The 12,530-nt window shown below is 42.1% G+C and overlaps 1 protein-coding gene across 1 annotated transcript; it reads right to left on the bottom strand.

Annotated features, from left to right (window-relative positions):
- Positions 1-520: 520 nt before the first annotated feature.
- Positions 521-10,519, bottom strand: LOC148216810 (vomeronasal type-2 receptor 26-like). The gene is made up of 5 exons (XM_088134721.1): positions 10,371-10,519; positions 8,707-8,998; positions 5,171-5,398; positions 3,669-3,795; positions 521-1,431 (listed from the first exon to the last, which is right to left on the bottom strand). Exons 1-5 carry the CDS (start codon positions 10,517-10,519, stop codon positions 521-523), a joined length of 1,707 nt encoding a protein of 568 aa, XP_087990847.1.
- Between the last annotated feature and the right edge of the window lie 2,011 nt (positions 10,520-12,530).

The following is a 12,530-nucleotide window of genomic DNA, read 5'->3' as shown; positions in this document are numbered from 1 at the left end:
TTTTAAAAAACATTTTTAATTTGGTGATAACATCCATTTACAAATATCTTGGCCTCTTGTTCATTTTATTCATGTGAGAAAATTCAAGCTGCAGTTGAAATCCATGAATACAAAAGGAAATTCCAAATTATCAAAAGCTTTTTTATTTCTTCAGATGTCCATAAATCTCCCATTTGTTATATTGTGAGAGATGAACCTGCGTCTACTGGCTGTCTCTATCTTCCCTCATTTTTCTCAAGTTGTTCTGTCTTTTCTTATTCATTTTTAACAAATGAAAGAGAATTTTATCATTAAAAATGCTCATTTAATTAATATCAGTAACGTTATGATTCTGCTTGTATATAGATTGTGATTCAAAAAAATAACGATGGAATTTAAATTATTTATTTTATTTCTCTGTCCTTAAAGTTCAAAGTCACGTGCAAGGAAGTAAGATTTGAGAAAACATATAAAGAACTTTAAATCTAACTGATATTATTTTAAATTACCAGTAAATTATAGAAAAAAATAGATTCTAAAATTAAGAGGCCTGATCGGTTTTCATCATGAGATGCTCTTTTGTGTTCAGGTGAGGTTTCAAGATAATGATGTAGCATTTAGGGATGAAAATGCAGCCCAGTAAGCCCAGGCTGGAGGCCAGGATGGAGAAGATCTGCACGGCCACCATGTATTTCCCTTTGGTGCTCAGGTAGGTGGGGACAAAGGAGACCCAAACGCTGCAGAAAACCAACATGCTGAAGGTGATCAGCTTGGCTTCATTGAAGGTCCCCGGCAGCTTTCGGGCCAGGAAAGCCACCAAAAAGCAGATGGCAGCCAGAAAGCCCAAGTAGCCCAGTGCAGTGTAGAACATGGCATTGGAGCCTTCATTGCATTGCAGTACAATGTACTCTGGTTGGGAATGCATGTCAGAGTCAGCAAATGGGGGAGTGATTCCCAGCCATATCAGGCAGATTCCCCCCTGAACCCCAGAGCAGGACAAGATAATGGAGTTGGCCAGAGTTTTCCCCAGCCATTTCCTCATCCTGCTGCCTGGCTTTGTGGCCAGAAACGCCACCACCACCATGACAGTCTTGGCCAGTAAGGAAGAGACAGCAACTGAGAAAACAACACTGAAGGCGGTTTGTCGAAGAAGACAGGTCACTTCCTTTGGCTGACCAATGAATAGAAGGGAAGTCAAGAAGGAAAGCAGGAGAGAGACCAGGAGAATGTAGGTGAGATCTCGGTTGTTGGCTTTGACTATGGGAGTTTCTCGGTATTTAATAAAGATTCCTAGAACAAAGGCAGTAGTTATGGACAAAAAAAAGGCACAGATAACCAGGATGAGACCTAGCATTTCTTTGGAGGTCAGGAAAGTTATAACTTTGGGGACACACTGATCTCGCTTTTTGTTGGAATGCTGGTCATCTGGACACTTTTCACAATGGGCTACATCTGGAAAACACAAAGAATTGCCGTTTAACTAGTCATTCAGTGGCATTCGGCACCTCATGACCCACTGACCAAAGCAGGGTGTAAATAAAGCAATGAAGATTTTCTTTCTTTCTTTTTTTCTCTCTTTTTTTGAAAAAATATTTTTATTATTAGAATAATGAAATGCAAAGGAAAAAATGGTCTACATTGGACAGTGACAAGTGAATTACACAAAAAGAAATAATTACTAACCATGAATAAAGCAGAAAATCATTATGGAAAAATGCTCTAGCAACACATTCTCCCTTCCCCTTCTCCTTATTTCCCCAACTGCTGAGCAGAACATATATATATGTGTGTGTCTCTGTGTGTGTGTATGTATATGTGTATATGTATACAAACATATACATATACATATACGTAACAAATTCCCCTCTCACCCCTATGGGCAGTATGTGTCTTCCTCAATCTCAGGTCCTCTACCAGAGGCCTGGGAGTTTGAGGGTTCTGTGCAGTATCTTAGCTGTTCCTAGCACTGCACTCTTCTGCACAGAGAGCTCTGATGTTGTTCGTGGGATCTGTTGGAGCCACTCTCCCAGCTTAGGAGTCACAGCCCTAAGTGCTCCTTCCGCCACTGGGAAGACTTTAGCCTTTACTTTCCACTTCCTCCCTAGTTCCTCCTTCAGGCCCTGGTACTTCTCCAGCTTCTCATACTCCTTCTCCCTGATGTTGCTGTCACTTGGCACTGCTACATCTATCACCACTGCTGTCTTCTGGTCCTTGTCTACTACCACAATGTCTGGTTGATTGGCCAGTACCTGCCTGTCTGTCTGGATCTGGAAGCCCCACAGGAACTTAGCCCTGTTATTCTCCACGACCTTCTGTGGAATCTCCCATTTGGACTTCGGGGGGCGGTTTAGGCCATACACTGTCCAGATGTTCCTGTACCCAGTGCCAACTACTTGGCTGTGCGTTAAGTGTATGTTGTTCCTGCCTGCATCTTACACCCTGCCACTATGTGTTGGACTGTCTCCGAGGCCTCTTTGCACAACCTGCACCTTGGGTCCTGTCTAGTGTGGTAGATCCCTGCTTCTGTTGATCTGGTGCTTAGTGCCTGTTCCTGTGCTGCTATGATCAGTGCCTCAGTGCTGTCTTTTAGTCCGGCCTATATATATATATATACACACACACACATTCACACACATACACACAGTTTGTGTGTGTGTGCGTGTGTGTGTGCGTGTTTTACATTAAACATTAAAGATTCTTGCTAGCATCTATTTGAATCCCTTCATCTATTAGTTTGATTAGTCTCATAACTTTCTTTCTAAAAACCGTGTTCCAAAAGTCTAAATTTGCCCTGCTCTGTAATGTGTAGTATGTATGGCAGCCATTCTTGCTTAAATTTCTTTAGACTTCTATCACAGATGCTGCAGATACTGTCAATGTTGCCATTGCTGCATGTTCTCCACCTGGGCCTCCCAATCTGACAAAATGTGTCTTTTCCAGTTCTGTGCCACATTTGTTCTTGCAGCTGTCAGCATATACCTTCCTAGACTGTGATGCTTTCATTTTTGTTTTCTGGAACCTTTCTTAAAAAGAGTATTTGTGGTTTCAGTTCAATTTTTCTCTTTAGGATTTTTCTGAACATGTTGATGTATTTTGTTCCAATGCTTTTGAGGATTTTGCATAAATTCCACAGATGATAAAACGATCTTTCTTTGTTATGGCATTTCCAAGATTTATTTTTATATGATTTGTCTATTCTGCCTATTATTGATGTAGTTATATGCCATCTTTAAAAACTTTTATACCAATTATCCCTTAAATTATAACCTGGAGTAAATTTCCTGGATCTTCCTTTTCCATTGCTCTTCTCATTTTTATACTTTGATTATTTCTTTGAAGATTTGCATCTGTTTTATCATCTGTTTATTTCTTCCATTGCCGTGTCCTATTTCAAAAACAACTTATCTATGCCTTCTCATAGCTGATCTTGGCTCTGTATAAGTGTTTTGAATTCTGTCAACTCTCAAGGTCCCTCCATCTTTTTCAAGATTGCTTTTTATTGTTTCAGCATTTTGTGAAAGCATCCGCCATGGTAAATTCCTACATTCACTGAACAGTTCTTGCTGAGTCTTTAGTCTGTTTCCTGAGTCTGGATGCATGTCTGATTTAATATGGGATTAAATTTTGTTTCCTACAGTTGTCCCTAGAATACAAGGCTGCTGCTCCTTCTTTGTCCTGGAGCCACCTACCTTCCAGTCTGGAGATGGTTCCTTCCATACACGGAGAACAGTCGTAGCAGCAAACTGGTGCTCCCTCTCTCGTGAGCTTGGCATATCCTGGGAGGCAACTGTCAGTACATCTAGAAAAAGGCGCCTTCTAAACATAAAGAAAATTATGGAAACATGCAAGTGAGTGCCAAGATGGCTTCATGAACTCAAGAAGATACTTTCAAGATCTCTTTCCAAATATAATGCACATATTTTGTTCAGAAACTCATTTTTAACAGTATATGTTTTGGTGAAAAATCCCCACTAGTGGTTTCATTTCAGCAGGATATGGACCCAGAGTCCCCTCTATGTTCAGAAAAGGCTGATGGCTCCTCTGTCCAGGCATCATTAGACTTCTGGGTTGGTTTGTTTTTTTCCAGTGAGAGGCAACATGCATTGGTCTTCAGGTCCCATCAGCTTCAGCTTGAATTGCCAATGGTAAGAAACGATGGGAAGTCTAGTCCAAAGCACGGCAAGCAGAAGATTGCTTGCTCCTATCTTAGCAATTGCTAGAACACCATCTACCATAACATGTCCTCAAGTCTCTGCTGTCTTCCAACATGTGTATTTTGGATCTCAATTTCCTACCAGCCCAGACTCTAGTTCTGAGCAAGCACTGAGTAAGACGACCTGCAGTAAGTCCTTCATTGTCAAAGGTCTTTGCGGGCCTGCTTATCTTCTTTGCAGACAGCAAGCAGCACTGGCCAACTGACAACATGATTTCCATCTTACCCAAGAACAATGCTGGCATTCCCACGGTCAGCAGTAGGTCTTTTGAGAGGTCCAGGAGAAATGGTAGTACCAACAGAAGAGAATATTTGTAGCTCAGGGTTGAACTGTGGAGTCCTTGGGGTTCTCTAAGCTTGATTGTTTTCTTGCAAATGTTTCATGTGCCTTTTAACCATAGTTTCAACTGGGAAACTGCCAGCAAGTTAGAGCGAGCTAAATCCAAAAATGTGAAGGAATTCCTGGAAGCTTGGTATTCAGACAAGGCAGCCATCAACAGGCAGATAGAGATAAACAAGATCTACACACTATTCAAAAGAGACAATAGAAAGGAAAACAAAAGACCAGAACATCTCCTCACCAGCAATCATCACCCAGATAAGCAGAGATTAACACTAAAATTACCACCAGACATACAATCAAGCAGTAAACAATACCCTAATCAAGGAACTACCAGAGGAAAAAATAGAATAAAAACAAAGCCCACACCCTCACCAAGTCTCGCAGGGCCAGCCACTGTATATAAACACAGAGCAAACCCCACTCCCTTCTAGCACTGAAGATGTTACCTAGCTAGATAACAAAATGTTTGCAGGGAAACAACCAAGCTCAGAGAACCCCAAGGACTCCACAGAAATAGTAGTGTCTCCTTCAACCAGCACAAACCCTCCATCAGAGTGACAAGAAAACCATAAGGTCAGATGAACCACATAGGAATAGCTAAATAATAAAATCCACAAACAAGTAGACTTAGTAACCTGGTTAAAGGATGTTGGCCATATGATGGCACTCTCATCTATAGAGAACTTGATATCTGAAGAGATTTCTTTTTCAATGTTCCCAATTTTCACTCCAGCCGCAGACTTGTTAGGAAATACTGCCCAGTCCATGATATCAAAGTCAGCAACAGGATCTCCATTCTCATCCAAATAGATATCATCCACTGAAAGATTGTAAAGCTGGAAGTTTCTTAGAATAGGATGAAGCTAGAAAGACATGGAGAATCACACCTGCAATGTCCATATTCCCATTCAAGCCTTAAGTCAAAACTGGGGTATTTCAGCTCAGTTCCTCTGTCTGCAAATGTGGCAGGAGGAATCTAGTCAAATTATTTTCTTTCTCTGTTTCTCTTTCTCCTCATCTCTCCCATTTTGCTCTGCTTTGTTTTATGATATTGCTAATCTCAAGTCACAAACATGTCTTGACTCCAGTAATCAGATGCTGTGTCATCTGACCACCTTGCTATGGCTGTTTCCCCACCTCTGGTGTTGGTGTTTGCAAAAACACCAGCATCCCAGTTTTGCTTGTCTGGAACATCAACTTGATCTCACCCCCCTGTCATCTTGAATGTGTTTAGCATTTATGTATAGGGTTTGTTGTATAGTTTTTAAATGGATTAATTAATTTTAATTATTAATGGAGTATTTTTTTAAATTGTTTACGGGTTTTTGTTTTTAATTGTGAGCCACCCAGAGTCACCCTTTGGGGGAGATGGACAGCATATAAATTTAATAATAATAAAAATAAATAAATAAATGTCCCAAGGCACTCCTGCTGCTTCCCCTCTACTGTGGGGTTGTCGCCTCCTTCCCTGTGTCCATGTCATCTGCTGGAGGAAACATGCACTGATCTAGGTGATCTAAGAAGGAAAAGTGGGAGGCAAACCACATGCAATGCATATGAAAAAGGGGTGGGGTTCAATCACCCTCTGTGGAAATGGGAACATCATGTGAAGAGACGGTGGGGTGTAGGAGAAGGGCCAAGAGAAGTAGCCCAGAGAGGAGAGCTAGTGACACAGCCAGAGGTGAGATGGTGATGGAACCAGACCTGTGGCATTTCTCCTGCAATGCTGTGATTGGAGGGTGTTTTTCCCACTGGCTGATAATGCACCACAGATGGAAGACAGCGTAGCCAGAAATTTGCTTCCTTTCTGACAAGCTGGGCACACAGAAACACTACAGGGCCATTTGGAAGTGAATAAAACAGAGGCAATAGAAGCAGCACATCTCATATCAGGATATTCTTTTAAGGTCTTCTGGGGCTCTGCAACTTTTTACCTTCTACAGGAGCTTTGTGTAACCAACAGGTGGGGGTGGAAAGTGAAAGCGTTGGGAGAAATAACAGGGTTCCACATTCTAAGATTTGATTTTCCAAGGGGGAGAAGGAGCAGGAAAGGGATCTTGGGAGATTGCAAAGGCAAAAGTAAAAAGTGCCAGGCTATGACCAGGAAGCTGTAGTGAAAAGCAGGTCAGCTGCTCTGCTTGTTTCCGGAAGATGCTGAGAGGAAGAAAGACTTGACCCCTCCTTGCAATGGCAGGACAGGAAATGAGAGCTACATCAGGCCAATGTTGTATGTTCAAGAGAGAACATGATGGTTACTGTGGCATCCTAGTGCTTATTTATCTGGCAAATGTGGAAAGCGTCTTCCTATCTCTCTTAAGACATCATTGTCTATTCTCACAAGCACCCTGAACCAACACACCTGGTTCAGTCTAGAAGATTCAGCAACTGAATCTCTCTCTTTCTCTCTCTTTCAGCCTCCACATCTGGTCAGAACAAATATTAGAAACTGGCAGCTGTTTTTGGGAACCCCCACCCCCACCCTGTCCATCCCTGCTCATCTCTAACGTAACATTTAGGAACTGAGAGGGAACCTCAATAGAACTTCGAAGGAGAAGTCTTACCTGCCACGGCTGTACCACCTGAGGCATCTGGCGGTCTCCAACCTGCACCCTCCTTTGACTCATATGGGAGGAAGAGGCAGCATTGAGGACCCAGGTCACAACCTGGATTGCTGTGGAAATACTGGAGCCATCCTCAGACAGGATTCTGGCAACCATATCACGGGGTGGCATTTCCCAGTTCTCTTTTCTAGGCATATATTCCAAACTTTCTTAGACAACAAGGAGCTTGAATAGGAGCACTGGAACACCCTCTCCCCAAACTGCTCGCTAGCAGAGAAGTACGAATTAAAATCATAATATTGTGTCCTTTTCTTTGCCTGAGTTGAGAAGGATAATAAAAGATGATTATGCTGGAGATTAACCATTTGGTAAAAAGACTCATACTTATATCTGACAAAGCTGTGGCCATCCATACTTTTTCTCCAAACAGGATTTTACTCTTTTCAATTTCTAGTATTAGCACTGATAATATTAATGTGGCCTGAAAGTCCAACTGACAAACAATAATTTTTACTTTAGTGTTGCTAAAATATTGACGGGTTTGCTTTTTTGCCCCTTCATACACAAGCATGGGAAAGATTTCTGAGAACGCAACACAGACACCTTTCCTTAAGGCTACTGGCTCAAAGGTTCTTCTGAACTTTTCTCCATTTTCATTGTCCGGAGCAGCGAGGCCAATCCACGTCCATCGGAAATGCAGGAGCAGACTCAGAATCGCTGAGTGAGGAGGCTCTTGTTTTGGACTCACTCGGTAGAAAAAAGGGAAATGATGTTTCTGCTCAGGAATGTGGCTGATGACCCCATAGTTGATCTAGGATGAAATAAAGATGGTTGATTGTTTTGCTTTTAGTGACAGAAATAAGTGCTTACATCTAAGGGACTTTCCCCCATGGCAGATAAATTCCTTCCACTTCTCCTTCAGTTTCAAGCATGAAATGTGGCCTCCCTGTCTTGTACCCCTTGTCTGTGTTCCCAGCCATAACCTATTACCAACTTTGTGCCAAAATCGTGGGAGGAGAAATGTGGCAGATTTTTCACATCTTGAACAGTGCAAGAACAAAGAGCAAAATACTACTATAATACCAGCTCAGCTACCAATCTCTCCATCATGGATCGGGGATGATGGAATGTTATGTGAACTCAGCAGAAAAACGATGTCACCTGGCTACGTTTCCATTGTCTTTAAGTGAAAGTAGGGGGGGAAAACCCCTCTCAAAATAATATTACTCCACTTTTTCTTCCATCACAGTCTTTGAGACCTCATCTGGATTTGGTTGGATTGAGGGTGAAAAGAGGCAGAAGAAGGATTGGCAGAAGATGCAAATGTCTTGTGGAGGATGGTTGGGAGCACTTCACTTGAGCTATGGATGAAGGCTAGTTCAGTTGCAAAAAAGGGGAACTCTGTAAAACCTGTGTACAGTATCATTAAAAAAACCAAGATGTGCACTGATGCCAGAATGAAGGAAGAAATATTTGGGTGCATAATGGACATATATTATTTCAGGTATCCTTTAAGCTCCACCACCTGACTCATTTTATTTATTATCTGGCCCCTTTTGGACTATCAAGAGATTTTGCAAAGTGAAATTAACTTCAGTATCCATTCATACCTGTGGGATTTTGTAGATGCCCAGCATGGTTGAAACATAATTGAAGAGCTCAGAATCAGTCCCTTCAAGCACAGCCAACAGATTATTTGGTCTTCCACAACTGTAGTTTGGGACACTCTCCCGTCCTGTAGACAGCAAGTCCATCATGGCCTCGTATGTCATTCTTGCATTGAAAAAGTTCTGATAGATGCTGTAGCCAAGGGTGATGTTCGGTAACAGCCTTGGATTCTGGTTGATCTCATGAATGGCAAAGATGAAGGGCAGAATGTGCCAGAAGCTCATACTCTTTATACTGCAAGATAAGAGATTCCAGTTGGTCTTCATCTAAGTTTTGGGTTTTCATCTTCAATTCATAAAATCACATCATATTTCCTGAAGCTATGCCTTTAAGGACATCTAAAACTAATCCATTGGATTGCTGTCTTATGAAATCAGGGATGGAATGCATTACCGCTTAATGTACAGACTAATTTGGTTCACCTCATGAAGGGGAAAGCAGGACAGGGTCATACCAGAAGCTCGGTCCTTGTATTGTAATGCAGGAAATATTGTCAGAAATTCATTGTTCAATGAAAAGATGTCAGGTACCTGTATGATTCATTTACAGGGCCTCTCCAGGTGATGGACGTCTTTGGGTCTTCTTTGCAACGCTTTTCTTCAGGCTCAAAGTGATCCCCCTTGGAAGCTCCAGACCTGATCCCAACTACTATTTTCTCCAAGTGATGACTTAGAGGGGCATTTTTATAGCAGAACCTATGCTTTTATAATAATGGATCAACTGCCTTAGCAACTGGATGCATTTATTTAAAATTCACTTTGGAAAACCATTTCCATATGAAAAAAGAGGTTTCTGTGACATAACTCCCATTTTGCTGAATATTCTGATAGGATTGCTTTCATTTCTAACTGTAAGAATATTTAAACAGAATTATTCTGGCAAAGGTTTAGGTATTTGCTTGTCATTTATTGTTTGCTGCTTTGATCACTCAAATTGAGTTGAAAAGGTGGCTTAAAACCATACATAAAAATAGGAGAACTTCTGTTGCACTGTTAGCCATGTCTCCTTAGTTAAGAAAGGCAAACATCTCACTTAAAAAAAGAGTTTCAGAGAGCTGTTAGAAGAGACAAGAAGTAGTACTACAACAACATCTATAAAACATGGATGTGTTGTCCTAGTGCCTGGAGGCTATGGGGGCCTGGATGGGGCACAACAACAAAACTGAGTGGCTTTGGTGGTTTGGACCTTCCAGTGCCAAGGTTTTTCCACCTTTGGTCTTGGATGGGGTGACACTGCCTCAGACGGACCCAGTGCACAATCTGGGGGTCCTCCTGGACCCACAGCTCCTGCTGGAAGAGCAGGTAGCAGCTGTGGCTAGAAGGGCCTTTGCATAACTTCAGGTTATGCCCCAGTTGTGCCCATTCCTGGCCTTCATGACCTCCCAACTGGATTGCTGCAATGTACTCTACATGGGGCTGCCCTTGAAGAGCATTCAGAACCTTCAACTGGTGCAGAATGAAGCTGCACGGGTAGTGAATGATGTTGGTCACTCAGCACATATAGCACTACTACTCCGTCAGCTGCACTGGTTGCCAGTGTGCTTCCAGGTGCAATTCAGGATGCTGGTTGCCACCTTTAAAGCCCTTCATGCCTTGGGATGGGTTACCTGAGGGACTGTCTTTTCCAAGTTGTTTCTACCTGTTCAATCTGGTCCGGCAGGGTGGGCTTGCTCTTGGTCCTGTCAGCCAGGGAATGCCGGTTGGCAGGCCCCAGGAGACATGCCTCTTCTGCCCTAGCACTGGCTCTATAGAACATCCTCCCTCCAGAGATCGGGATGGCCCCAACCCTGCTGGCCTTTCAGAAGGCCCTAAAGACCTGGTTATGGGCCTGGGGCCCAGGGTGTGTGACGGGTTCCGTCTCCTGGTTGTGTTAACAACCATGAATTGTAACATTCGCCTGGCTGCTATGTGCATTTTCATTTTTGTATTATGATGGAAATCTGTTTTTAATTTATTTTATGATTGTTCACTGCCCAGAGTCACTTGTTGAGATGGGCAGCTATGCAAATTGAATAAATAAATAAGTAAATAATTAAATAATTAAATAAATAAAATGTTGAAGATGGAAATGGATATGGAAAAACAAGGACACTCTTTCAAAAGATCTCTGAACTCAGAAGGAGGTTCCAACTTTGAACTGGTATGCTCAAGGATGCCAGTGGACAAATAGTGACCAATTCAAAAGAGATGAAATGAACGTGGAAGGAGTTTACTGAAATATTGTACAGGAGAGACATCAGCATCCTAGGTACCTTAGAAGATGTTCTCTACTTACAAGAAACTCTAGTACTAGACGGTGAAGATCAGCATTCTGGTCATTACTGTTCTGTTTCAAGATAGCAGGTACAGTTGCCAAGAAGGAGAAGGAGATAACAACAGTCACATTGTTAATCAAAGACTTATCAAAGTAAAGTAGCATTTGTAGTCCAAGAAGCAAAAGAGTAGTCTAATTACAATGCCAAGAGTCACAAAGCCAAATCGGGTAGTCAGCCAGCCCAGAAGTCAGAAATTCAGGATACGCACAAGACATGAGCTCGGTTTTCACATGGTTGTTTTCCAACCAAGAGTAAAGGCAAAGCAAGCTGCAAAAATCTCTCTGCTGGCAGCTGGCTACAATTATTCAGGACTCACCCTTTGGCCTGTGAGGAGCCTCCTTGATTGATGCTGCTCTGCTGGCCTCTATGTGCATCTGGATCTGGGGCTTGGGAGCCATGCCTCATCATCTGACTGCTCCAGCTGATCAGGAGATGCCTGTGGCTGATCACCTGGAGCAACACTGTCAGAATCAGAGTCAGAGTCAGACTCTGAATCATGGCTTGTGTCAATTACCAAGTTGGAAGCAACAGAAGAAGAACCACTAAAGTTCTAACCAAGATATGCCAACAAATCTGGAGAAGAGCACAGTGGCCAATAGATTGGACGAGGCTGATTTACATTCCTATATTCCCCTCCCCCCAAAATAGAAACTTAACAAAGTATGCAAGCTATTGTACAATATCCTTAATTTCACATACTCCAAAATAATGCTTAAGATCTTCCAATACAGATTAGAAAAAGAGATGGAAAGAGGGATGCCTGATATTCAACCTGGCTTGAGAAAAGGCCAGCTGGCTTTAGGAAAGCCCGAGGAACATGAGACATTATTTCTGATAGATGCTGGATAATTGAGAAAGTCAAAGAATATCAAAAACAAGTCTGTACGGTTTTTCATTGATTACAGAAAGGCCTTAAATTGTGTCAGTCAATTCAAGCTGTGGAATGTTCTCAGAAAAATGGGAATCCCAGAACATCTCATTGTCCTCATGTGCAGGCTAGGAAGCCATAGTAGGGACAGAACAGACTGGATCCAGGTTGGCAAAGAGGCGAGACAAGGCTGTATGCTCTCCCCTTACTTGCTCAGCCTATATCCTGAACATATATTAAGGGAAGCTGGATGGGAAGAAGACGAATGTGGTTTTAAAATTGGAGGAATAAACATCAATGACATGCATTATGCTGATGACACTATTTTCATAGGCAAAAATGGAAAGGATCTGCAAGCTCTAATAATAAAATATAAAAAGCACAGTGGAAAAAAAAGGCACTAAAATTAAATGTAAAGAAGACCATACTAATGACAACAGGCACAACAACCAGCCTTAGAACTGACAATGAAGATATCGAGGTGATGGATAGCTTCTGCTTTTAAGATCAACCATTGCCAGTAAAGGAAGAAGCAGTCAAGACATTTGCCGCAGACTAGCACTTGGTAAAGCAGCCATGAAGGC

The sequence above is a fragment of the Python bivittatus genome, unplaced genomic scaffold, assembly GCF_059951505.1.
Source record: "Python bivittatus isolate LINGU-HERP-01145 unplaced genomic scaffold, Pbiv_v1 ctg000080_np1212, whole genome shotgun sequence".
In the NCBI taxonomy this organism is placed as follows: domain Eukaryota; kingdom Metazoa; phylum Chordata; class Lepidosauria; order Squamata; family Pythonidae; genus Python; species Python bivittatus.
This window is presented reverse-complemented; position numbering and strand designations above follow the sequence as displayed.